Source organism: Panthera leo (genome assembly GCF_018350215.1).
Source record: "Panthera leo isolate Ple1 chromosome E1 unlocalized genomic scaffold, P.leo_Ple1_pat1.1 chrE1_random_Un_scaffold_57, whole genome shotgun sequence".
Taxonomy (NCBI): Eukaryota; Metazoa; Chordata; class Mammalia; order Carnivora; family Felidae; genus Panthera; species Panthera leo.
In genome coordinates this window covers 114,794-141,391 of record NW_024962228.1, presented here as the reverse complement: position 1 = coordinate 141,391, position 26,598 = coordinate 114,794, and the positions used below count along the sequence as shown (strand labels likewise).

The following is a 26,598-nucleotide window of genomic DNA, read 5'->3' as shown; positions in this document are numbered from 1 at the left end:
CTGAAGGCACAGTCACCTGGTAGAGACTGACTACATTTTCCGTTACAGCAAAGATCAAATTGATGTTTTTCTGGGATAGCTTCTCGGTCATCAGCCCCAGAGAGGGATAATCCTGTAAAACGGGAGGATGTGGAAGTCAGTTAAGAATTCACCTGAATTCTACACCTTAGAACTTGGCTGATTTGGGCTGTGGCCCAGACGGTGGTGGTGCTGAAACCTTTTCACGCCATGATCAGTGTGAGGCAATGGACTAAGTGGCAACACAAACCCAGTTGTGAACTCCAGGGACAGATGAAGAGGCAAAGGCTGGTCAAAGCCAAGCATCTCAGGGCACCTGGCTGGCTCAGTTGGTTGAGTGTCTGACTCTTGATTTTGGCTTAGGTCATGATCTCACAGTTCATGAGACTGATCCCCGCATCAGGCTCTGCACTGACAGCGTGGAGCCTACTTGGGATTCTCGCTCCCTCCCTCCCTCTCTGCCCCTCCCTGCACACTGCGTGTGCTCTCTCTTTCTCTCAAAATAAATAAATAAACATTAAAGAGAACCCAGGCAGCTCAGTTGGTTGACGGGGTCATGATCTCACGGTTTGTGAGTTGAAGGCCCTCATCAGGCTTGCTGCTGTCTGCACAGAGCCCACTTCTGATCCTCTGTCTCCGTCTTTCTCCCCTACCCCACCCATGCATGCGCACGTGCGCGCTCTCTCTCCCTCTCTCTCTCAAAAATAAATAAAACGTTTAAAATAAATAAGCATAGGGGTGCCTGGGTGGCTCAGTCGGTTGAGCATCCGACTTCGGCTCAGGTCATGATCTCACGGTCCGTGAGTTCGAGCCCCGCGTCGGGCTCTGTGCTGACGGCTCAGAGCCTGGAGCCTGCTTCCGATTCTGTCTCTCTCTCTCTCTCTCTGCTCCTCCCCCGCTCACACTGTCTCTCTCTCCTTCAAAAATAAATAAACATTAAAAAAAAATTTTTTTTTTTCAACGTTTTTTATTTATTTTTGGAACAGAGAGAGAGAGACAGAGCATGAACGGGGGAGGGGCAGAGAGAGAGGGAGACACAGAATCGGAAACAGGCTCCAGGCTCCGAGCCATCAGCCCAGAGCCCGACGCGGGGCTCGAACTCACGGACCGCGAGATCGTGACCTGGCTGAAGTCGGACGCTTAACCGACTGCGCCACCCAGGCGCCCCTAAAAAAATTTTTTTAAATAAAATAAATAAGCATAGAAAGAAAGAAAGGAAGAAAGGAAACCAAGCATCTTTCTTCCTACTGGACTTTGATGCATTCACACCAGTTAGTTGTCAGGCCTCGTTTTTTCCCCCCACTAATTCGCTTAACAAACATTTATTGAGTGATACACATATTACAGTCTCTGCTGCCAAGGAGCTCAGAGTCTAGTGCCGAAGCCAGGTACATACGACACAAAGCGAAGTGCAGAGAGGGGCATCGCAAGGGAATGTTGGGGCTCCGAGGAGAGAGGGGCGGGTGACGAGCGGGAAGGAAGGAGGGAGCTGCAAGGCAGAACTCCGAGTCTCCCTACTCTCCATCCAGCATGTGTCAAGCCCCATTTTGAAGCTTCTTCTTGTTTTGCAACTACTGACAAACGCCTCAGCCTGGCGTGTGTAATCCTCCCCAACGTGGTCTCAGCCTTCTGGTCCACACGGCATACACCTCTCTCCCTCTTCCGCTGACCACTGAGCTGCCCCCCCCCTCCCCGCCATGGACTGGCCTTCTTTCTGGTAACCCTCCTCCTTCCTTAGGACCCAGCTCAGGTCCCACCTTCTCTGGGAGTCCTTCCTTGACTATCCCAGTTCATGATGAGCTTTCCCCCTTTGAATACCTAAAGCCCTTATTGAGCGTGCTACCCCACTGCACACTAATCAATCATGCATCTTGTATTCTTGGTAGCACGTCTCCTCAACTAAACCAAAAAGGGTAGGACCTTACGTAGTCCCTTTATCCCCCTCAGCCCCTGGTAAGGTGCCTTGCGTACATTAGGTGTCAATGATTACTGACTCACCCAGTGCCCGGTCCTGCCCACTTGGACATGGCTGACACCAAAGAACCCAAGCCACAATGGGGATGCTGGTGAACTGCGAACATGTCCCTGGGATCCTAGACCTTGCAGAGAACTCATGAGATCATCCAGCTTGGGGGCGGGGGCGGGGGGGGGGGGGGCGAGGAACTCCCGCCTTTACACAGGTGTACCGTTAAGCCACCTAGACAAGGAGGGGCTATACTGTCTTTAAGAGACGTAGAGTTCACACCTCCCCCCAGATGCCCAGGTATCAGTATTCTGAGGGTCTTACATTTCTTCCTGGCTTACAGCCACTTAACTCCTCTCCTGTTACTTGACCTACTAAGGCCATAGAAAACAACTTAGAAGAAGTCGTCTTCTGTATCAGCTACATCATCCTTTCACCTTCTTCCTTTTTGTCCCTTTAACCTTTCCTCACAGGAACAGATCGCCATTCTTCAGATGATCTTTGTCTCTTTTTCCTCTGTCTTCTTCCAATAATCACAAGTGAGCGCGGTATTCCAAGAAGAGGCTAATCTGTGCACAGTAGACAGGAAGGCCCGCTTCCCAGCTGGACCTGCAAAAGTCCTTTGGGTCCATTCTGGATGCCATGCTGCTGCTGCTGCTGTTGCTTCTGCTGCTGGAGGCAGGGGAGGTGGTGGCGACAATGCCACAGCCAGGACCACTTATAATGGCTGTGCAGGCCGTACCGGGGGTGAGGGTGTCCAGTTGGTATGGGGGGCAGCGGGAGGACAGGCTGAAACAAGCCTTGCACCCTGCCCAGGGGAAGTGCCGCCATTTCCACATTCACACAAAGACTCTGCCTGGGTTAGGGCAGCCTTGGCCAGAGTGAATTGGGACCATAGGTGGTACCAAGAATCTCACCATGGTAGTGGAGGCAGAGTAATGGTTGTCACTGCCAACGTGGCACTGCCCATCATTGGGCTGGACAATGCCTGCCAGCCTTCCATCCAGTGCAATATGGGTCTTGGCATCAGTGGTAAACACCAGCAAGTGGGAGGCATCATTCCTCCAGCCAATCTTCTCCTGTTAAAAAAAAAAAAAAGCAAAAGAGAGAAAGCAACTTAAGCCACATCATTGGTAGAAAACAAAGATCCAAGGACTTCCACGCGTGAAGGGCTGAACAAGTCGTCTCGAAGAGGGGCCTCAGTCCCAGTCCTCAGAACACAAGCCAGAGCTTTTCCAAGTTGAAGGTTTCTGTCTCTTAGGAAAAGAGTCTCAGCTGATTAGTTCAGGCAGCTGAAAGACACCTACTTCAACTCCAAATATAACTTTTCCAGTGATAATCACATGGCCCATCTAGAAAGCCACCGGCAAGTACGAGCCCGGGCTGGGCTAGAGAAATCCCAACTGAACACCTGCCCGCTTTGCTAAGGTTCATCCAGCCTTGACTCTGACACCCTTCTAGAAAAGGTGGGAAGATGCTCTTCCCAGAAAACATCTGGGATCACTGAGGTTCAGAAAAACGTCTGCTCTGGCCAGGGAACGATACAAACAAAGGCTGCATAACAGGAGAAATGTGCTGCTCATACTATACAAAACTCTTTGTTCCTCTCTCTTATTTCGCACAGAAACCCCCACAGTTGGACCACCTTCTTCCCCATTTTAATCTACGCCAACCACACCCGCCACTCCCTGCCGTCCAAACTCACATCACAGACTGTAGCCTGCATGATGGCATCAAAGCCACCCTCTGGGGCATCTCGGTTCCGCGACACACTCTGCTTCTTCACTTCCTCATTGAAGCGGGTCACCTGGTCAGTTAGTGTCAGCACATGTTTGTAGCCAAACATAGGCAAGCAGGTGTTCTTCATACTGGTGGAGGGAGGGAGATAATTGAAGCAGAAACCCTAACTGGAAAAGGCTGCATGAGGAGTAAGAGGGAGAAAGGGGGAGACAAGCATGGGTAGCACAAGGCCCAGGCCGATTCCATACAACCGCCACTACCCAGACTGTTCAGACTCCAAACCCCTCTAATGACCCAAGTCATCATGGTGGCTTTGCCTCCAGCTGGCCTCCAAGATAAGATAGTGAGCTATGGAACCAGTCTGCCTGGGTTCAAGTCCCAGCTCCTCCACTTACTAGCCATGAGACTGTCATATGATAGGTCAAAATGAGAGGGTCAAAATGATAGGTCATATCTCCTAAGAGTTATTGTGAGGCTTCCATGAGTTGACTCACGGAAAGCGCTTATATCAGAGTGAGGCTCCAGTTGTTACCATCACCTTGGACTTAACACCTCTCCAAGGTAACACTGACACAACAATAAAGCAAAAGCTCATCAACAACTTCATATCCGTGAACCACCAACAAATTGATAGATCTGCAGCAGACTAAACCAACCAACAGTTTAACTGATGGCTGACATCTTTACTGGGGAACTTAACAACCCAGACAGAAAGTCAAAAGGGTACCTCGTATAACTCTGAAAACGAAAAGGTAAATTCATCCATTGTCTGGCTCAGTAACCATCCTTTGAAATGATTACACTCCATGGATGTTCAGGGTCTTTACCAATTAAATAAGCCATTCAGTTATAAGCCAAAGTGTCAACAGAAACACACATATCAATTTTCAGACTATTAGAGAGGTCAGTAAATATCATTTCCACTCTTTTTATATTCCTCCAGGACTTAATCCCCCTTGCATATTAACTCTGTAGTACTCATAACCTTGATGATGAGGAGACAATGGAATCAATCCTTCCGAAATTATAATTCCTCTATTTATTCATCCATAAATGTCTCTCTACTTTTTTATCTCCTTTCCCTCTCGTTTTCTCTTGTCTCCTACTTCTTTGTAACAAGACCAAGAAGCTGATGAGTTTTCTTTCTGGAAATTCTCCACCCTTTCTTTTTTTTTTTTTTTTTTTTTGAATTTTTTTTAATGTTTTATTTTTGAGAGAGAGAGAGAGACAGAGTGCGAGCCGGGGAGGGGCAGAGAGAGAGGGAGACACAGAATCCGTAGCAGGCTCCAGGCCCTGAGCTATCAGCACAGAGCCCGACACAGGACTCAGACCCACAAACTGTGAGATCATGACCTGAGCCAAAGTCGGACACTCAACCGACTGAGCCACCCAGGCGCCCCAATTCTCCACCCTTTCTAAATGCCCATCTGTCTAATCCTCTTCCCAAGAGTCACAAAGATTTTGGCAGTTACTACACTCCAAACAGCCTTGGATTCTACTGCCACAATGCTCCGGATCAACAGGCCAGCTCACTTGCCAGACAGGAAGACCAAGGTAGAAAACAGACAGGATTTGGCCAGACGGCAGCCAACGAATCTACCCCAGAGCTAGAAACAGGCAACAGGACTTGCACCTGCCTGAGACAATGGCAAGTGATGCTGCCCTGGCTTCTCGGAGAGGGACTTACTCATAGCAGGGGTTTTTGAGGGCCTCTGGTGGGGAGATATACATGTACGGTGACACAGGCTTGTCCACAAAAGCCCCAAAGCCAATCCGCAAGTTACTGGTGAGCTTGCGCATCTGGGAGGCCAGCTTGGTGCCCAGGTTCTGGATGCTCCACAGATCATCCTTCATGGAGTAAGACAGGTCCATCAAGTAGTAGATGTCCACAGGGTAATCCTCCACCTGCCGGACTTGGACGGAGAAAATCTTCGAATCATCTGGAAGGCAAGAGGATGTTTGTTTTTCTCCTTTTCCCGCTCTAAGACTTAATAAGTGGATTTGGACACAGTTGGGATTGAGTAACTTCTTGATCAAACCAGACTGGAAAGCCCTGGTCCTTTCTCTTCTCCCCCTAATTCTATTCCTCTTACAATTCTTGATCCTCTTATTTTATTAATTAATTAATTAATTAATTAATTTATTTATTTATTTATTTAGAGAATGAGCAGGGGAGGGGCAGAGGGAGAGAGAAAGAGAGAGAGAGTGAGCGAGAGAGAGAGAGACCCAAGCAGGCTCCATGTTTCACGCTGAGCCAAACACGGGGCTTGATCCCACAACCGTGAGATCATGAGCTGTGCCAAAATCAAGAGTGGGATCCTTAACCAACTGAGCCACCCAGGCACCCCAATCCTCTTATTTTAACCTCTTTTTTTTTTTTCCACCTAAAATTCTCCACCCTTTCTAAATGCCCATCTGTCTAACCCTCTAGGTCCCAAGGGTCACAGAGGTTTTGGCAGTCACAACACTTTCAACTCTGTAAAAGGCACGAACTATGTCCCACCCTCCTCTGAACCCCCTAGCACCTAACACATGCCTTGCATGAAGAGGGTATTTGGTAAAATTCTTCTTGATGTAATTGGAGAGTCTAAATCAATGCTTCAAAAAGCCTGTCTCAGCCTAATCCTTGTCCCCCGAAAGTCTCCTGCCCCTATTTTATCTGCTGCCATGCCTTTGCCCTAATCTTACCTGGAAAGGGGGCTTACAATTACAGATTACTTTCTCATTTTGTATCTCATCGGAGCCTCAACACAAAGCTATAAGTTAGGTAAAACAAGCATTGGGAAAAGAAGAAATAAACATTTTTTCCAGTTCCTACTATCTTAGAAGAGTTAAGTAACTTGCGCAAGGTCAGATAGCTAATATATGGGGCAGTCAAGATTCAAACTCAGATCTTTCTGATTTGAAGTCCCAATACCTTTCATTTTCTTCTGTTCTCCTGCCCATACCACCCCCAACATCCTTCTCTTCCCACCCCATTTCCATTGTGAGCTACATCCCCAAGGTTCAGGCCTCCACCTTGTACCCTGTGCCCATCTGTCCGGGATCTCTCCCCAGAAAGAGCCCCATCCCTACCTGGCCGGAGCCGGAGCGCAATCCTCTGGGGGCTGACTTGAGTAATCTGGGAGCTGTCTCCAGAGCCCTTGTCGCTGAGGGGCCTGGCCTCTAAGATGCGGGCCTCACTGACGGGGAACTCGATGGACTCCAACGCACAGTCATCCTTCAGCAGATTCTCTTTCAGGTTACAGCGGGGCGAGCCCAGAGGGAGGGCCTGTAAGACAAGAGCCCAAGGTGAGGCCCTGTGGTCAGAGCCATGTGGCTCTCTGCGTCCTCCAGGCTTTGCCAACTCCCAACAGCCTAGAGTTTACCCAGCACTCCGGAGCTAAACCAGCATAAATGAACTCGGGTGGTCCCTCCTAAGAGAGCCCATTGTACAGAAGGGGAAAATTGAGGTACCGGAAATGCTGGGTGAGCGCCTGTTGGTGGATTGATAGCTAGGAAGAGGGCCAGTAGAGTAGGATGCCTGCTAGACCAGCAGTTTTCAAACAGAAATGCAACCCGCACGTGAGTCCCAGAAATCAATGTAGAGGATCTCAACCATCAATGTATTAAATAAAGTACAGAGCACAGGAGTAGACTGGCAGAGACTCTTCAGCACTGCCTCTTACTAGCTGGCTCCGAGGGCGAGTCACGGAAGCTCTCCATGCCTCGATTCCTCAGCTGTCATGTGAAGATAATAATAGCGCCCCACACAGGGATGTTATGCAGGACTAAATAAGACAATGCACATGAAACACAGAGTATAGTGCCTGCCTGAGGATAAGTGCTCAATAAAAGGTAGCTATTGTTATGAGATGCTCTATAAATAGTTCCTGGATAAGTCGGTTATAAATAAACTCCACAAGCTGGGGCGAATCCCATGATGCCAGGCACTGACCAGAGCCTCCCCTATCACTTTAAGCTTCCTCCCTTACCCTGGACACAGGGCATTGAGCGCCCTTCCAAAAACCCTGGCGTATATCCCACAGCCCTTGGAAGCTCTGTGTGTGTCTACACTGGAGTACTGAGTGGGGGGCATGCTGCACTGGAAAGAAATCAGGAAACAGGCTCAATGCTAGGTCTACCACTAATGAGCACGTGACCCCAGATAAGTCATTTCACGCCTTTGAGCCTCAGTTTCCTCACCTGTGGGACGAGGGGGTCAGGTGACATGGTGTTTTCAGTTCCTTCCTGCTCTGACGTCCAGCACATTTAGCCAGCACTAAATGTGGGCACAGATCCAGGAGGGCTCCTTGCCAGGTTGGGAGAACTGGCCGGAAAGCCGGAAAGCCCTTCCCTGGACCTATTTCACAATATTTAGGCCTTCAGGCCCTCGATCCTCACCCCCATCCCTACCCACTCCCTCTCACAACCATTTCCAGAAGTCAGCTGAACAGCCCGCACCAATATCCCAGAAAAACTGGTGTTAACATTTACTGAGAACTCACCGCATATCCCGCACAGCGACACGCACTTTATGTGGACACAGCTCTGGTTACAGTTCCCTCGTGCTGGAACTGTTGTTATTTTCTAAGTGAAAAACCTGAGGCCCGGAGGCTTCACAAATGAGGAACCCGATCTTGCAGGAAAGACATCTAAGGCTTGGAGAAGTTAAGTAACTTGCCCAAAGTTACAGAGCTAAGAATGGCAGAAGAGAGGTCTAACTAGATTATCTGACTGTAATTATCCTCTTAAAGTGATAGTTTGTATTAAATTCTGTATAGAGTGAGGAACAAGGCAGAGAAACAGGAGTGTGGAAGCGACGGTCCTGGGAAGAGTCACACATGAGAAGGCCCGGGTAGGGAACAGAATGCAGGATGGGGATGTGGCTGGTGTGGGAAGGATAGATAATGTTCTGCCTCCTTAGCCCCTGCAGGTGACTAGTAGCCATATTGCCAAGGGAGGGATGTGGCCACAAGGAACCATCCATACTCAAAAAATCAGGACTCTGTAGCCTAAAACTCCTCCTGATGCTTGAAGTCTCTCTCCCTCTCATGCCCAGCCCTTGCCTGATAGACTGAAAGTCTTCCCCATGTGGAGGGAAACATGAAACCAATAATGCTATAGACTGAATGCCTGTATCCCCCCCAGAACTCACATGTTAAACCCTAACCCCCAAGGTATTAGGAGGTTGGGCCTTGAGAGGTGATTAGGTCTTGAGGTGGAGCCCTCATGATGGGAGTAGTACCCTTAGAAAAAAGGCCCCATGGGGCACCTGGGTGGCTCTGTCAGTTAAGCATCTGACTTCGGCTCAGGTCATGGTCTCACGGTTCGTGAGTTCGAGCCCCGTGTCGGGCTCTGTGCTGACAGCTCAGAGCCTAGAGCCTGCTTCGGATTCTGTGTCTCCCTCTCTCTGTGCCCCACACACACTCTCTCTCTCTCTCAAAAATAAATAAAACATTAAAAAAAATTTTTTTTAAGAAAAAAGGTCCCAGAGAGCTCCCTGGCCCCTTCTGCCATGTCATAGCAAAAAGACAGCCACTATGGCACAAAATTTGCTGGTACCTTGATCTTGGACTTCTCAGCCTCCAGAATTATGGGAAATAAATGTTCTCAAGCCATCCAGCCTGTGGTATTTTAAGTTTATTTATTTATTTCGAGAGAGAAAGAAAGAGTTAGCATGGGGTGGGGGGCAGAGGAGCAGAGAAAGAGAGAGAGAGCCCTGATGCAGGGCTCGATCTCACAAACCGTGAGATCGTGACCTGAGCCAAAACCAAGGGACGCTTAACCGACTGAGCCACCCAGGCCCCCTATGGTATTTTTGTTATAGCTGCCTGAATAGACTAAGAGAAACGGAATGAGGACCATCCTGGCCCAGGCAAAAAGGCTATTAGCCAGACCTAATTGTAAAAATAAAAGAAATGGATCAATTGAAGTGAAGTGACTTATCCAAGGTCACAGCTAATAGTAGTCGAGCCCACACTCCCAGAATCCTATCTTTTCCCCATTTTCAACACCAACCTGCCTTTGAAATTTTTTTTCAAGTTAGGCTCTCGGGAGTCTTTCACTCTTGTTTACTCCCTCCCATTCTGACTGCTCTTTTTTGACCTTATTTATTTCTCCTTTTTGAAAATCACCCTCCCCAACTTGAAATCTGACATTCTTCCTCCACGTTGGGGCCTCATCAGATTTCCTCCCTTCTTTTCTTCATGAAGTGTTTATTGTTCACTATATGCATTTCTAAGGAACTGGGGCTAAGGCTCCCAATGATTACAAAACTGAAAGTGTTTTCCCTGCCAAAGAGTAGCGTATGGTCCAGTTCAGCAATGACAGAAGCATCCAGGGACTAACCAGGAAATGACTGCCCAGTGGCGTAACAGCAGCAGGATGGCTTCATCCTTGTAACTTATGGTGTAAGTTCCAAGAGGCCTGTAAGAAGAGGAACCAGAAGGAAGTGAGGTGTGACAGGGAAGATTTTCCTTGGGAGATGGGCTTGAAGTGAGACCTTAAAGATGCCCCAAGGCTGGTGCTCAGCCCCAGGGAGAAAGAAGGTCTCGAGCAGGGATTTTACCAACTCCTTCAATAGACACTGGGTGCCTGCTGTGTGGATGGCACTGGCTTGGGCCTTGGGGATTCACTGCCCAGCCATGGTCCCTGCCCTCATGGAGCCTACAGTCTAACAGGAAGACAGACATTAAATGGTTGTAATCACGTGACAGAGAACAGCCAACATTTTTGGAACACAGTAGCAGTTATGCTTGTGTTTGGCTGTGAGTCACGAAGACCAAAAGTGGCTTAAAAGAAACAAAAGTGCATCTTTCCCTCCCGTCGAAGTCCAGAGGCTGGCCGTCCACGGCTGGGATGGCAGCCATTCTGCACAAAGCCCTCCGGACCCAGGCTCCTTGTACCTTATGGCCCCGCTGTGTGTGACCTCTCTTCATGGTCTAACATGGCTGTTCTGGCTCAGCTACCGCTTCTACCGGGGGAGGAGCTCCGGAAGCATTTCCTACTTGGTGAGCCTCCTCGGGCACCAGCACGACCTCTGTGGTGGTGGGCTTGTTCACGCGAAGACAGAAGAAACCCCTGTCCTCTTAGTCACCCCTTCCCTCCCCAGCCTCCCTCCGGCCTGACATGCCAGTCAGCACTTGCCCCACCAGGGAAGAGGTGTGGGTGAAAGGCGACCTATTTCCAAGTTTTTCTTTGGACTGACTTCCAGGATTTCAAACCATGACCCGGGCCATGTCTTCGTCTGCTCGGGCTGCTGTGACAAATTGCCACAGACCAGGGGGGCTTAAACAAAAGGCATTTATGTTTCACAGTTCTGGGGGCTGGAAGTCCGAGATCAGGATGCCAGTCTGCTTGGGTTGGTGAGGACTCTCTTCCTGTCTTCCTGTCGTATCCCTAGAGAGGAGAAAAAGTGGGGAGAGAAGGAGAGGGAGAGAAGAAGAGAGGCAGAGGCTAACCCCATATGAGGGCTCTACAATCGTGACTTTGCCCAAACATGGTTATCAAAGGCCCCACCTCCAAATACCTTCACACTGAGAGTAGCAAGCTGGGGCTTCAACATACGAATTTGGGGAATTCAATTTGGGAACCGAATTTGGGAACATAATTCAGTTCTGTAGCAGACCATATACTCTATAGGAATAGGACTGAGCCCACTGTGGTCCCTTCCACCACCCTGAGGGGGGGCCGACTGTTGACCTAAGAGGGTGGCCCTTCAAGGAGGTCGAATGAAGGTTGGGGGAAGGGCCATCCCAGATCCTGTGCAGATGGGAGGAGGGCTCCGGCCTGGGGCTAGCAATGCCATCGTCCCCGTGGGGTGACGGCCAGTGATGGCACACGGAACAGCTGCTTTTGTGGAAGGATGAAGGCGACTGGATGTGCCCACAGGCCAGACTTCCCATCTCCCAGCGCCTGGGACAGTAAACACAGACCCTGGTGTAGCTTCCTCACCACCCGAGCCCTGCGGACAGATGCTGCAGAGGAAGCTTCCTGCTCCAGCTCAGAGAGGATGGGCAGCTTCACTGAAAGTTCCCACCATCAGAGGGGATGAACCAAAGCAGGACACAGGGAGGAGATTTAGGGAAGGTTCCTGCTTACACTCTCCCCTGCTCTGCCCCTTCACCACTGCCCGTCCAAAGGTCATTGTGTGCGTCCTGGCTCCTAAGCCCAGAGCCTGTCCTGCCCCCTGGAGACAAAATGGGGAAGGCAGTCACTAGGGCCAAGGTGATTACGGAATGGGGTCTGCTGAGGCCACAGGCAAATTTCAGAGAGATGACGATAAAGAGCATTATCAACTTAGCGAACACCTACTATGTGCTGGGCGCTGTGCTAAGCACTTCACTTTTTCTCATAGCAGCCTGCGAGATAAGAGTCCTTATCCCTGTTAAGATTTTTAAGACATGACAGAGAATGACAAGCTCTATTCTTTAGTCTCTTAATTTCCCTGCTGCAGTCGAAGGCTGTAGCATGGTATAATATTAATATTCCCAGAACGCCATTTTCATCAAGTTGCTTCCTCAATTAGGACTTCCAAAACCTCCCTAAAAGCTACTGGTCACTCCCAAACTTTTCTGTCAGTTTCTTCCTTTATTTGGCCCTATGCTCCTAGGGACACCACTTGCTGTGGCCAGCTGACCTCTTTCCCCTCAGTTAGCTCCCCCATTCTGCTTCCTCCTCCTCCTCCCTTCCTCCTCCTCCTCCTCCTCGTCTCCCTCCTCCTCCTCCTCCTTGTCTCCCTCCTCCTCCTCCTAGTCTCCCTCCTCCTCCTCATCTCCCTCCTCCTCCTCCTTGTCTCCCTCCTCCTCCTCGTCTCCCTCCTCCTCCTCGTCTCCCTCCTCCTCCTCGTCTCCCTCCTCCTCCCCGTCTCCCTCCTCCTCCTCCTCCCCGTCTCCCTCCTCTTCCTCCCCGTCTCCCTCCTCCTCTTCTCCGTCTCCCTCCTCCTCCTCCTCCTCCTCCTCGTCTCCCTCCTCCTCCTCCTCCTCCTCGTCTCCCTCCTCCTCCTCCTCCTCGTCTCCCTCCTCCTCCTCCCTGTCTCCCTCCTTCTCCTCCTCCTCGTCTCCCTCCTCCTCCTCCTCCTCCTCATCTCCCTCCTCCTCCTCGTCTCCCTCCTCCTCCCCGTCTCCCTCCTCCTCCTCCTCCTCGTCTCCCTCCTCGCCTCCACGTCCTCTTGATCCATCTCATTCCTCCCTCCTGATGCGTGCTCTTCTTTCTGCGCAAATGATTCCCACCCTTCAAGACCCAAGTCAGGCTGCCCCCCCGCCCCGCACCCCCAGCTTTCCCCGCTGCCAGAGGTCTGTGCTAATTATCGATGGCCACAATTTAGTCTCCTTAACACAGCTGTCAAGTTGGAACCCAAGATATCAGAGCTAGAGGAGACCCTGGAGACTTCCAGTGGAGTGTAATCACCCGAGAGCAGCATTTCGCGTAGTGACATCACGTGCCTGGGTGGCGGTCTGTAAAACGTCCTTGGTTACCAGGGCTTTCAGGTGGAAGGTGTGTTGGTGGAGACTGCCAGTGGTGCAATACCCGCCTCACACCGCTAGATGGCAGAATTGCAGCGGCATGTTTCCGCTGGGCGCCCAGGTGTGATCGCACAGCTGGACCCGAGAAGCGGAGGAAGAGGAATTCTCAGGCTGGGCTGGAAGGAACCCTAAGAAGTCACTCAGTCCATCACTATGCCTTCAGGAAAATGGGGGGTTTATTCACTTGCAAAGACTCACAACTATTAGCCAGCTTGCTTCAGTAACCCCACAAAATTTTGCAATGAGGGGTCAAAGGGAGGACACTATCCCGGACACGTCCAGTCGGCTCCTAAGTCGCTTCCGTGCTCGTCTTCAGTCCCACAGGTTGCAAAATGAGGAGGATGATGAGCTCATCGTTAATCCCTTGCAGCTTTCTGATACTGACCATTTAGAACTCGACAAACTTCTTGCTATTCAGTTTTAGTCCATTTGCTCTCTTTTCATAGTCATTGTGGTTCTAGAACTTTCAGTGGTAGAAAGCATTCACTCAGAAGAACTATGGAGTGCACCGTAGTAGGTGCTTTGGGAGATTAACAAAACAAAACAAAGTTTTGAGTTTAAGCTCTCTTGGAGGACAAACAACCTGCCTGTGAATAGTTAAACTACGTTAAAAGACGAAATAGAAGAAAGGACACCAGGCAGTATAAGTCTATGTATCAAAGGAGAGGCTTGGGATCCCACAGAGCAGTGGGAGCTCAGAGGAGATGTAGTCAGGGAGGGTTTCCCAAGAGGTGTGGCAAGCTTGGATCTCCACCAACTAGAACCAGTCTCTGTCTTTTAGGACTTGGTAAAAAGAAATAGGGAAGAATGAAAGGACAGGGAGAAAAAGAACTGGAGAATGGGACGAGAGGCGAGCAGAATGGAAGAGAGATAGAGGGGTGAGCAGGGACCACACTCTGGAGTGATGTGCACCAATTCAGAGGTAGAGAAGACATATAAAAACAATCTAAAGGTAAACTGGGAAAGTACTTTCTTTTCTCCCCTAACCTTGTAGAACCACAGAATTATAGACTTCCAGGCTGGGAAGAGACCTCTAGTTCAAACCCTTCCATCAGAGCTGTGTAACATGACTACCCATTGTTCACTCGAATACTTACCGTGATGTGGGACTCGCCACCTCTCAAGGTAACCCATTCCATTTGAGAGAAACTCTAATATTCTTCTTAGTAAGAATCTGATATTTACACTTCTGAGATTTCTATCAAATGGTCCTGGCTTTGTCTTCCAAAGTAACCCAGAAAAGATGTAAGAACATTCCCCATGACAGAAGTTGGCATTTCTTCTTTCCTCAGCTGAGGGCCTACCAGCAGGTGCTTGTTCCAGGCCCAAATCCTTGAATCCATTTAACGTGGCCAGTTGCTTTCTAACTTGTTCTATCTGGGGCTCAGTTCTCTCTTAGCAGTGTACTTGCACACTTAATTTTTTTTTAATGTTTATTTTTGAGAGAGACAGACATGAGTGGGGGAGGGGTAGAGAGAGGGAGACACAGAATCCGAAGGCAGGCTCCAGGCTCTGAGCTGTCAGCACAGAGCCCAACACAAGGCTTGAACTCACAAACGGCGAGATCATGACCTGAGCCGAAGTCGGACGCTTAACCGACTGAGCCACCCAGGCGCCCTACTTGCACACTTTAGAGTCTGGAAATTAATCTTCTGGACAGAAAAGATGTAATTGAGGTCAAAACTGCCAGCACAAAGGACTGTACTCTTCCCGTTCTTCTTGCTCTGAACATATGCACATCATATTCTTATTGATTCTAACATTAAAAAAATTTCCTCATTTAGGACTTATGCCTTCTTGGCCTTATTGCTCACAGCCCCATGCCCCAAGTTTATGTTCACAATCAGCCCTCAGCTGCCCCTCCTTCCACCTTTACGGATAAGAACCCTCAGAACCTCTTTCCTCAGCTCCATCGGCCTCTTTGGAGCTCCTTCCCCACCTTTTTCCTTATTTAGTTGTTTGTGATTTGCTTTTGAATACCATCCATTCCGCTGGTGCTAGGAACAGAGATTTAACCATAAAAGGCCCTTGTGGGCATATTCATGCTCTTTTTCCAAGAAGATTTATACTTTTCATCATATTTTCAAAGGGGTCAGAGAACCAGAAAAGGTTAATAACCATTGTTTCACAGTCTTTGTGGGATTCTGTTTATCTTTTCCCTCATTGTTCTGACATTGCATCTGGTGTGGCCAGAGTTCCTTCCAGACTACCATGACCTCTAAGATAGCTCACCCCCTTCTCGAAGGACTCTCTTCACTTCTGCCTCTCTCCCAGACATCCCTGAGTCACACTTAGGTTTAAAGAGGCAATTCCACTTCCTCTGTGGCCCCCCTTTGAGCTGACTAAATGTTCCTACCAAGCTGGACCCACGTGGGTGTGCACCACTGCCCCCCTCCCAGCTGGAGCTCGTTGAATTTCTACCGTCACTTCTCTTCCCTTATCACATTCGATGGCCTCCTCTGGGCTTCCAGACAGTGGGTTCCCTGTGGATGTGAGTCTTCTTGGTGGGCAGTATTCTCATGCCTACTCTCCTACCAGTTTCATTTTTCTTAGACAGAGTCCATTGTCAAATGGAGATGAATCCCATCTCATAAATTTTTGGTCATCCCCAAGACAGTATGTGCAATTTCTACAAGAACTTAGTCATTCTGTGTTTATATGAATCTTATCTGGTGCCTCTGGCAACTAAGGGCCACAGTCAGTGTGGAGATAGGGGCTTGGGGTTGTCTGCGTCTCAGTTTTCTCTGTGGCACGTGAGACTTTGGTCCCAGCCTTTGAGGACCGGGAACTGCACATCTGGCTGGGCTGGTCTCAGGGCTCCCTCAGCCTCCTGACCCTCAGGCTTCAAAGGAGATTTAAAGGTAGCCCCCTGGGCCCTACCACCCCTTCTCCCATTCCATCCCAACCCAGGCTCACTGTCTGAACTCAGCTCCTCTGTGCCCTACATGCTATGGAGAAGCCAGGGCTAAACATCCAGCGTTGACAGCGCGGTTACCAGTTGGAATGTGAAGAATTCCACACCGACTTCATGCGTTTTACTGCTGGTACTGCAACTTTTCGTTTGCCTTAGAATTTCGTCTTTGTGACAGTTTGCCAGGGTCTAGTCTCTTGTACTGAAAAAGCTGGCATGGTGCCAGGACTTTGTTGTTTAGGAAATTGAATAGAATCTGGTCCTTGCCCTCAAGGAATATCGAGACTGATGGGTAAGCTAAGACATGTTTTGTGCACAAACACGAAAACATCAAGCAGAAGACAAAGGCTTGTAAGACTGATACTCGCAAAGAAGTGGGGGGGGAGCTTGAGAGGGAGAAGCAGGCTTATTTCCAGTTAGGAGATCACAGAAAGCTCGTTGGAGGAGGAGGAGCTGACATTGAAAGAGTAGAGGTGGGGGAGGGGGGGGTTGATCCACACCCACAGAAGCGGTAGAGCAGTGGGTTAAGAGTAGAATCTCAAGGGAGTAGATCCCAAGCACTTGGGTCACTCAGTCGGTTGAATGTCCGACTTCAGCTCAGGTCATGATCTCATGGTTTGTGAGTTCGAGCCCCGCATCGGGCGTGTGGCTGTCAGCGCAGAGCCCGCTTCGGATCCTCTGTCTCCCTCTCTCTCTGCCCCTCCCCTGCGCATGCTCTCCCTCTCAAAAATGAATAAACATTAAAAAAAAAAAAAAGAGTATAGTCTCAGGGTCACAATGGGTCTATGCTCAGGAGCGGTGTGACCTCCAGCAAGTTTCTCAACCTCTCTGAGCCTCAATTTCCCAATCTACAAAATGGAGATAACAGTAGTACTGACCTCATTTGGTTATTAGGAGATGGATTAGTGAATGAATACATGTAAAACACTTAAAACACTGTCTGTCACTGTTTGAAGGATTCAGTAACTATTAGCTCTATAGGGGAGAAGAATATTCTAGGAAGAGGGAACAACTCCAGCAAAAGAAGGAAAATGGAAGAACAATTCTTCTTTAAAAAAAAAAAAAATTAATTCCAGTATAGTTATCATATGGTGTTATATTGGTTTCAGGTGTACAAGATACTGATTCAACAATTCCATATATCACCCAGTGCTCACCATGGCAAGTGCACTCAAGAGCTACTATTCTTTTGGGAATAATAAAATAATGATAAAAGTAATAAATATACCAAAATAATAAAAATACCTTGCAAACAAATGGAGAAGAAATAATGTTCATTAGAATACAATTGCCTTTACTGCATACCTATCCTGTGCTAATTCTCTTCTGTGCTTTCCATGCAATGTTCATTTACTGTTTTTTTTTTTTTAATTAAGATTTTTTTTAAAAAAGTTTAATTATTTTTGAGAGAGAGAGAGAGAGAGAGACAGAGTGCACGTGGAGGAGGGGCAGAGAGAGACAGAGACACAGAATCTGAAGCAGGCTCCAGGCTGTGAGCTGTCAGACAGAGAGAGAGAGAGAGAAAGAGAGAGAGAGAGAATCCCAAGGAGGCTCTGTGCTGTCTGCACAGACCCTGAGGCAGGGCTCGATCTCGCAAACCATGAGCTCCTGACCTGAGCCAAAATCAAGAGTCAGACGCTTAACCGACTGAGCCACCCAGGTGCCCCATTTCTTCTTTCCAGTACTCTTCCTGGGGCAGGCATGATTATCCCCATTCTACAAATGAGGAAACTGAGGCTGATAGAGACTAAGTATCACAAGAGCACTTAGAGAGCGAGCAGAAACTTCAGGAATCAGACCCGCATCCGTTTACTGCCTAAGCCTGGGTTGAGTTTCTAGCTATAGTCTCCTTGCCTTCCTTGGATCCCCCTTCCCCACCCCTGAGTCCTTCACCCCACAGCTTTGCATATACAAACCTGCCAGCAGGTTAAAACAAACAAACAAACAAACAAACAAACAAACAAACAAACCAAGGCTACAAACTCCAAAATACCAAGGTGATTTGGAATAAGGAAGTGACCAGAGACCCTTCCCAGGGAGCAGACCTCGAAGGAACCGGGGAATGCTACTCTGGGCTCCAGTTGAGAAAGTGAGAGGAGGGGACACCTCCCCGGTGACCCTGTCCCTTTCTTTGTAGCATCTGAGGCGTCTGGTTGAGCTGAATTTGAGGGTTGCTGGGTGGGGGAGATGGGACAGGAAGAGAGTATTCCAGGGCAGAGTCGGAGAGGCAGTGAGTCACTGGTGTGATAAGATCTGCTGCTTGGGTGGATAGGTTACTAAATTTCTTTTTTCCTGCAGGTTTGGACTTGTTAGGAGTAGTCCTGATACACAATCACTCCAGCATTTATTTGCCTTTTTTTTTTTTTCTATCTCGATAAGAAATACAATTAAAAATTGCTGCAGATAGATAGGGCTGGGACTTACGGCTTAGAGCCCGCGTAGCTCGTTTCTTGAATCTTCGGCGAGTTTGTCATGTGCTTGTCCTCCATGTGTTGCCACACTCCAATTAGTTTTTGAGGGACTTTGAAAGTTCTGTCCTCTTGCCTCAAAGGGCACCCATGGTCCCTGCCAGAGTGTCCCAAATGTCCATTATCAACCACTTTTGGCGGGCGTAGGCATTGAAGGGTCCTGGGTGTAGCTTGTTAATTGAATGTTTGGGCTTGGGAGTTGGAATGCCAGGGTTTGACGCTGAGGACTATGGTTTATCAATGAATGAGCTTGGGCGAGTGGACTGTTCCTTTCTGTACTTTATTGTCCTCATCTGAGAAATGGGGATAAAAACAATACTCATCTCGCTGAGGGGTTCTGTGAGGATTTTACAAGGTAACATGTATGAAGCATTTAGCACAGTGGCTGTGACATAATAAAATTGCCCTCAATTGGGGCGCCCGGGTGGCTCAGCTGGTTAAGCGTCCGACTTCGGCTCAGGTCATGGTCTCACGATTCGTGGGTTCGAGCGCTACGTCGGGCTCTGTGCTGACAGCTTGGAGCCTGGAACCTCCTTTGGATTCTATGTCTCCCTCTCTCTCTGCTCCACCCCTGCTCGTGCTCTGTCTCTCTCTGTCTCAAAAATAAATAAGCTTTGAAAAACAACAACAAAATAAACCCTTAATAAATGTTGGCTATGAAGTTGTTACCACTCTGTCATCTTGCCTTATTCAGTGGATTGCCCAGTAACAGTTCTGAGGCAAGAGGAAACATCACATTTTGTGATCCGGGCAAAGGAAAGCTCCAGAAAGAACAGGGCCTTCATTAAAGTAGGATGGTTTCAGTTGAAGATTTGATCACGTACAAGTTCCGCTGAGCATTTAAGGGTTGGGGGTGAGGGTGCAAGCTCCTAGGGAAGGACCAAAGAAACAGGATCAGGAGGACAGATGAAAGGTGGTTGGGAGAAACTAGCGAGGGATGGGGAATAAGGCCCTTGGGGTGGTCACAAGTGTGAGCCCCTGAGGGGAGGAGAATGGAGCAAGAGGGGTGGAGAGGAGAGTGGGGGGAGGGAGGGCCAGAGAAGTGGTGGTGTTCTCCTGCCAGGGGTCCTGGTGAGGGTGAAGGAGGCATGACTCTCCCCTTCCACACCTTCCTCAGTTCCTCAGGCCTCGTGGCTTCCAGGTCAGGGCCTAGGACCGCAGGTCTTACTGGGTTGGAAACAACAAGAGCCATGGGGAAGTGAGCCATACTGCTGATCACACTCCCAGCTCACCATCATCCCACTCTTTGTCATCCTTTCAGGGAAAAGCTGAATCCCAGGGGCCCTCTGTTCGGCCCAGACCTTGGTCTAGTGCCCAGGTTTTTCCGGTGTGGCTGCCGTATCTCAGAAGTCAGCCGGGCATGGCTGAGAACTTCTTATAATTGTCAAGACAGGAAGTGGTCAGGACCTGGAAATAGAGCAGTCCTAGGGGGTGGGAGGGTAGGGAGAAGGCTTTTCTGGTGGAAAAAGGCCTTGGGTGCCTCCATGGGCCATAATTCCCTTGCGTAGACTTCCTGGGCTTGACCTGGACTGCAGAGACCCTACGGGTAACTGTTTCTTTGTAGACTTCCCAGTTTTATCTCAGAAGTGGGCAGCGCGAGAATGTTGTATTCCAATAGGAATTTCTCCCATTAACATGGCAATGCCCACCTGAAACATTTGGGGGTGTCTGCCATCCTGTACCCACACTTAGTGTGAGGGAGACAATGGGTTGTAGAATCAGGTCAACCGGTTTTTGTTTTTTTTTTTTTTTGTAATGTTCATTTATTTTTGAGAGAGAGAGAGAGAGAGAGAAAGAGAGAGAGAGAGGACAGAGCATGAGTGGGAGAGGGGCAGAAAGAGAGAGAGATACAGGATTCAAAGCAGGCTCCAGGCTCTGAGCTGTCAGCACAGAGCCCAGTGCGGGGCTCAAACTCACAAACTGTGAGATCATGACCTGAGCCAAAGTCAGATGCTCCACCGACTGAGCCACCCAGGCACCCCAGATCAACCTGTTCTTCGTTCTAGCTTTACTACCTTCCACCCGGGTGCCTTGACTACTACTGCTACTAATTGCCTCTTTATCCCTCCAAGCCTTACTTTCTGCCTCTGTTAAAAGTTATTATGCGGTTATTATGAGGATTAAGGAAGATGATCAATATTTGTAAAGAAGGAGGTATACAAAAAGAGGAGGGTATATATGCAATGTACTATTGTATATGTGCCAAAGATCACCCATGGATCGGTACAGGGGCAGGGAATCTGACCTAGGAGCTGTCAGAGGATGCTCAGTTTGACCAGCAACAGCCTCACCCATAGCCTATAATGTCCTCCCACCTTAACTGGGCCAACATTGCCCAGGGGTCTAGCGATAGGAGCAATGAAGAAGCAGATGGGTGTCTTGACTTCTAGGCAGAATCTGGGGATTTTGACTAGGAATCCAGCAGAGATGAGTTGATCCTAAGGTGGAAAAGCTAACTCACATTTATTGACTACTTATACTACATGCCAGTGACTGTGCTGTCTTACGTTAATTTTTTTCCCATCTAACTCCCATCTTGCAGATGAGGAAACTGAGGCCGAGTGAAGTTAAGTAACTTGCCCCAGGTTACTAACAAATGGCAGAGCTAGTTTTTGAATCCTGGCCACCGGACTATGGTGAGTTCAATCCTGACATTACTCTCTCTTAAGAGGGGGAGTAAGGAGGGGCGCCTGAGTGGCTCAGTCGGTTGAGCGACCGACTTCGGCTCAGGTCATGATCTCGCAGTCCGTGAGTTCAAGCCCCGCGTCGGGCTCTGTGCTGAGAGCTCAGAGCCTGGAGCCTGCTTCCGATTCTGTGTCTTCCTCTCTCTCTGACCCTTCCCTGTTCATGCTCTGTTTCTCTCTGTCTCAAAAATAAAATAAACATTAAAAAAAAAAATTAAAAAAAAAAAAAAAGAGGGGGAGTAAGGAGAGCCTGAAAGGGCTAAGACATGTGTCTGGAGCCCAGCTGCAAGCTTGTATTCACTGGAGCAGAGACTCAATGACTGGGGATTTAGAAAGACACAAAACAGGAATTGGGTGCCAGAAGCCAAGCAGCAGCTCTGTTATCAGAACATGGTGTTACCCTGGCTTCAGGGTTGGTTGGGGAAAGGGCCTGAATTGGTTTCAGATGGAGTGTAAGCAGTTACGCTATGCCTTCTATGGGCATAGAGCCTGAATCCTTGAGTCTTGGCCAGGTGGTACCTTGTATGCTGAGCTGGGATGCAAAGTCCTCGGCTCTCACTTTTTTTTTTCTCAGCAGAGATAGTCCTGGTTCATGAGAGGATGCACCCCAAGACAGAAGTTGATTGTCTTGGGCCCAACTGGGCTCAAGCCCCAGGAGGGCGGGCCCCTGGTGTTCTTTGCTACTGTATCTCGAGAAGGACCTGGAACATAGCAGGTACTTGATATGTGCTAGGGAATGAATGTAAAATGCCAAGGCTGAGCTCCTCTCTCCCCAACTATCCTGATAAAATCTAGGAGTACTTTCTCAGAGAGCTCCCCGGAGTCTAGACATTCCAAGCTATACCAGTTTTAGTCATTTTGGACTCTAAAAAGTCCATTTTCCTTCAGGCCAAAGGAACAGCTAGGTCAGCCTTTTCTCAATGGACAGAAGGACCTCTGCCAAATGTGTAGGAGGAGAAGATTCTGAGCCAATTTGCGACTCCACACTTTGTCTCCTTAACTACAGGAATGGATTTGCATTGAGAGATCTACAGTCTTTCCACAAATAGTAACAATAATAATTACATATTCCTCTGTGCTTTTCAGAGTCCAAAGGGCTTTCACATCCATGGTCTCATAGAACCTCATAACGATGTGTGTGTGTTGAAGGGCGGGGGTTAGAGTTAGAGTGGGATTGGTGGTGAGGAAAAGGGCAGGGACCAGATGGGTTATTTTTTACAGATACAGGAAATGACTATAGAGAAGATTTGGACTTTTTCAAGATCACGTAACTAGTATGACTTTTAAGGCAAGCATGACTTTTAAGGCAAGAGGTCTAGGAAATGGCCAAAACCTGGTTCCTCCAATGAAGATCTGAACAGGGGTGGGGCTTCCCCAGTGGGGCAGATAACTGGTGAGAGCACAGGTAAAGGATCCCTAGTTTGGTGTCAGCTCAGCTATGGTCAGGCAAGGGGCCAGATAACATGATTTTTGCCTCTTAAAGGGGCAAAAGTCTTGGAGAAGATCTACATGTCATGCCTTCAACACCCCTCCCCTCCATCCACAGACTCTCAAGAAGACCGCAGAATGGACGCTCTGTGTCCACCATTGTTGCTCAATTAATATTTTATTTCATTATTTATTTATTTAATTAAAATTTTTAACATTTGTTTATTTTTAAGAGACAGAGCACGAGCAGGGGAGGGGTGGAGAGAGAAGGGGGGGGGGGGGACACAGAATCCGAAACAGGCTCCAGGTTCTGAGCTGTCAGCACAGAGCTCGACGCGGGGCTGGAACTCATGGACCACAAGATCATGACCTGAGCCGAAGTCGGGCGCTTAACCGACTGAGCCCCCCAGGCGCCCCAATATTTTATGAAAATTAGTTAAGAAATTAGTAGAAAGTAATTAGTAGTTAAAATTAGTTGCTAAGAAAGTAAGAAAAAAAAAATAGAAGAGATTCTCTTACATGCTGAGGTCCTACTGGGCGATGTAAAGATAACGAACTACAGTTCCCGCTCTCCAGGAGCTCATTGTTCAGCAGCGATGGAGAGGTGAGCGTGAAAAAACTCATAATCGCAGAACTTCTGCTTCTGACTCTGACAAAGTGGTATGGGGCTCTCTCTCCCATGTTAAACAATACATTTAGACAAAATGTTTGAGGAGCTGCTTTGGACGCCGAACTAAAACCACCGAGGGAAGGGAAACACGTGCGGTGAGCCCTACGGCTGCCCCACTTTCTGCTTGGGGGGACTGTCTGGATGGCATTGCGAGGAAGTGAACCTAAGAAGTGCATGGCGGTCTCACCCAAGAGCACAGCTTAGAGCTGGAGGCTGCTGAGGGGCTGTCATCTGTGGGGAAGGTTCTTAGAGTGGTAGTGGCTGACTGGAGAGGCGCCCCCAGAAGTCTGCATGGGTGTCCTCCGGGGTCTTTGGATGAGGGAGAAGCAGCACATGTACACGGTGAGGTTCTGGAAGTCTTAGCAGAAGGCAGCTGGGAGCTGAACAGAAGTTGCACATCGCCTAGAGACGTTGGAGTTTCAGCTCAGTCGGAGTGCAGAGACCTCACTGAACAACTTGGGTCCCTAGATGATACAGGAGGTCTACACGCTTTAGGAGTAAGGACCGTGTTCTATAGTCAAAAATAAAAACGACTCAAAATTAAAAATATATATAAAAGACTAGTCTTGTAAACGAATAAAACCAAGCTTGACTGCGTCAAGATTATTTGCCAGTAATTTAAATGCCTAATAGGACGACACTCAACGCTCTTCAAGGGAAGATCACATAAACTCTAAAATGAATCATCTACAATGTGTAGTATGCAGTCTAATATTACTATATATTTGAAGAAGCAGGAAATTGGGACCCACAGTTTTTAAAAAAAGCAATCAAGTAGAACAGTCCCTGAGAGGAGTCAGAATGAGCAGACAGGCATTTTTAAAGGATTATAAACATGCTTAAGGACATAAAAGGAACCATAGATATAATAACTGAAGATATGGTGAATCTCAGCAGAGAAACTGAAACTATGAAAGAGAAGTGAAGGGAAATTATTCGAACTTAAAAACACAATGTCTGAAAAATTCCCTGGATAGGCTTAGCGGCATATTAGAGACTGCAAAATATAGAATTGAGAGACTTAAAGAGAGATCAATAGTCTAATCTGAAAAACAAAAAGAAAAAAGGGATTAAAAAAAAAAGAATAGTGCCTCAGTAGTCTGTGGGATAATATCTAAATATTTATAATTATATAAATAATTATAAATATTTAGATGACATCTAAAATATGTGTAATTGGAATTTCAGAAGGTAAGGAGAGAGAACGAGCAGAAAAAATATTTGAAGAAATAATAGCTTAAAAGTTCCTATATTTGGTGATTGGAGTGCCTGGGTGGCTCAGTTGGTTAAGCATCAGACTCTCAATTTTGGCTCAGGTCATGACCTCATGGTTGGTGAGATTGAGCCCTGCATCGGGCTCTGCGCTGACAGAGTGGAGCCTGCTTAGGATTCTCTCTCCCTCTCCCTCCACCCTTCTCCCCCATGCACACGCTCTGTGTCTCTCTCTCTCAAAATAAAAAAAATATTTTTAAGAAAGTTCCTATATTTGGTGAAAAATAAGCCACTTACATATTCAAAAGACTCATCAGCCCAAAGCAGGATAAATACCAAGAAAACAACACCTATTCGCCTTATAGTCAAGCTGGTAAAAAAAGCAAAGATAAAGAGAAAACTTAAAAGCAACTGGAGACCATCCTGAGACAGTTTGAGCAACAAAATAATGATGGCCCTGCATTATGACTTGTGGAATAAAATAAATATCCACGAATTCATACTGATATAAGTAAATAACTGAAATTTTATTTTATTTATTAAAATGTTTTTAACATCTTTATTTTTGAGAGAGAGAGAGAGCATGAGTGGGAGAGGGGCAGAGAGAGACAGAGACACAGAATCCAAAGCAGGCTTTAGGCTCTGAGCTGTCAGCACAAAGCCCAATGCGGAGCTCGAACTCACAAACTGTGAGATCATGACCTGAGCCGAAGTCGGTCGTTTGACTGACTGAAGCACCCAGGCGTCCCAATAATTGAAATTTTAAAATAAGAGAAAAGGGGCAACTCTTCCTTATTGTGGAACTCCAATTGCTAGCAGTGAAAGGAAAAAAAGGAAGTAGAGATCACTCTTAATCAAACACCATGGGACCGATAGCAGTCAAGAACCATTAACAGGTGCTAAAATTATTGAAAGTATGAACAAAAACATATTTGTATAGAATTGAAGTGTCTTTCCATAAAACATTTATTTTTTTTTTATTTTTTTTTTTTTTATTTTTTTTTTATTTTTGGGACAGAGAGAGACAGAGCATGAACGGGGGAGGGGCAGAGAGAGAGGGAGACACAGAATCGGAAACAGGCTCCAGGCTCCGAGCCATCAGCCCAGAGCCTGACGCGGGGCTCGAACTCGCGGACCACGAGATCATGACCTGGCTGAAGTCGGACGCTCGACCGACTGCGCCACCCAGGCGCCCCAAAACATTTATTAATTACAAAAAGGAAAGCAGTAACTTTATGGTGAAGAAGTCTGGCACACACCACCTGAACCATGTGACCGAGGTTAACATTGTGGTTAACATTGACCGAGGTTAACCAATGACCGAGGTTAACATTGTAAGTAACAAGACATACTGTCATCAGGTACCACCTGATATGACGTGTCCACGAGTACATCATTACTGTGGTATTCTGTCTAGAATCCCTCAATACAATCATGAGAAAACATCAGACCATCCCAAACCGGGAAACATACTGTAAAATAACTGGCCTAACAATTGACACAAAAGTGTCAAGGTGAGGAAAGAAATAGGCTGAGAAGATGTCACGTTGGATCCTGGACTGGAAAAAGGACCTTAGTGGGAAGATTGGCAAAATCCAAATACTGTATCTCGATTCGTTAATACTATTGTGTCTATGTTAATTTCCTGCGTCCGATAATTAGGACTTGGTAATAAGATGTGGACATTAGAGGAAACCGGGTGAAGGATTGGAGAGAAGTCTTTAGTATTTTGTAATTTTTCTATAAATGATTTCAAAACAAATAAACAAAAACCAAAACCAGAGGGAAAAGACAGGGGAACCACAATGTTAGGGGTGGCTGACTGCTCATAAGAAACAGTGGAGGCCAGAAAACAGTGGAACGACATCTTTAAAGTACAAGAAAACCACCTCCCCTACCGCTGTCAACATAGAAATGTAGATCTAAGAAATATTGCAAACGAGCAGGAAACGAATGAATATTGAGCATATTTGTTGCCAGGAGACCTTCACTGCAAGG

The 26,598-nt window shown here is 47.7% G+C and overlaps 1 protein-coding gene across 1 annotated transcript; it reads right to left on the bottom strand.

Annotated features, from left to right (window-relative positions):
• Positions 1-16: 16 nt before the first annotated feature.
• LOC122212792 (integrin beta-3-like) lies at positions 17-7,933 on the bottom strand (the record flags this gene model as incomplete). Its single annotated transcript, XM_042926755.1, has 6 exons — positions 7,907-7,933; positions 6,797-6,992; positions 5,409-5,661; positions 3,687-3,849; positions 2,899-3,060; positions 17-112 (listed from the first exon to the last, which is right to left on the bottom strand). Coding segments are annotated over exons 1-6 (897 nt in total), but the record flags the coding sequence as incomplete, so codon positions are not given.
• Between the last annotated feature and the right edge of the window lie 18,665 nt (positions 7,934-26,598).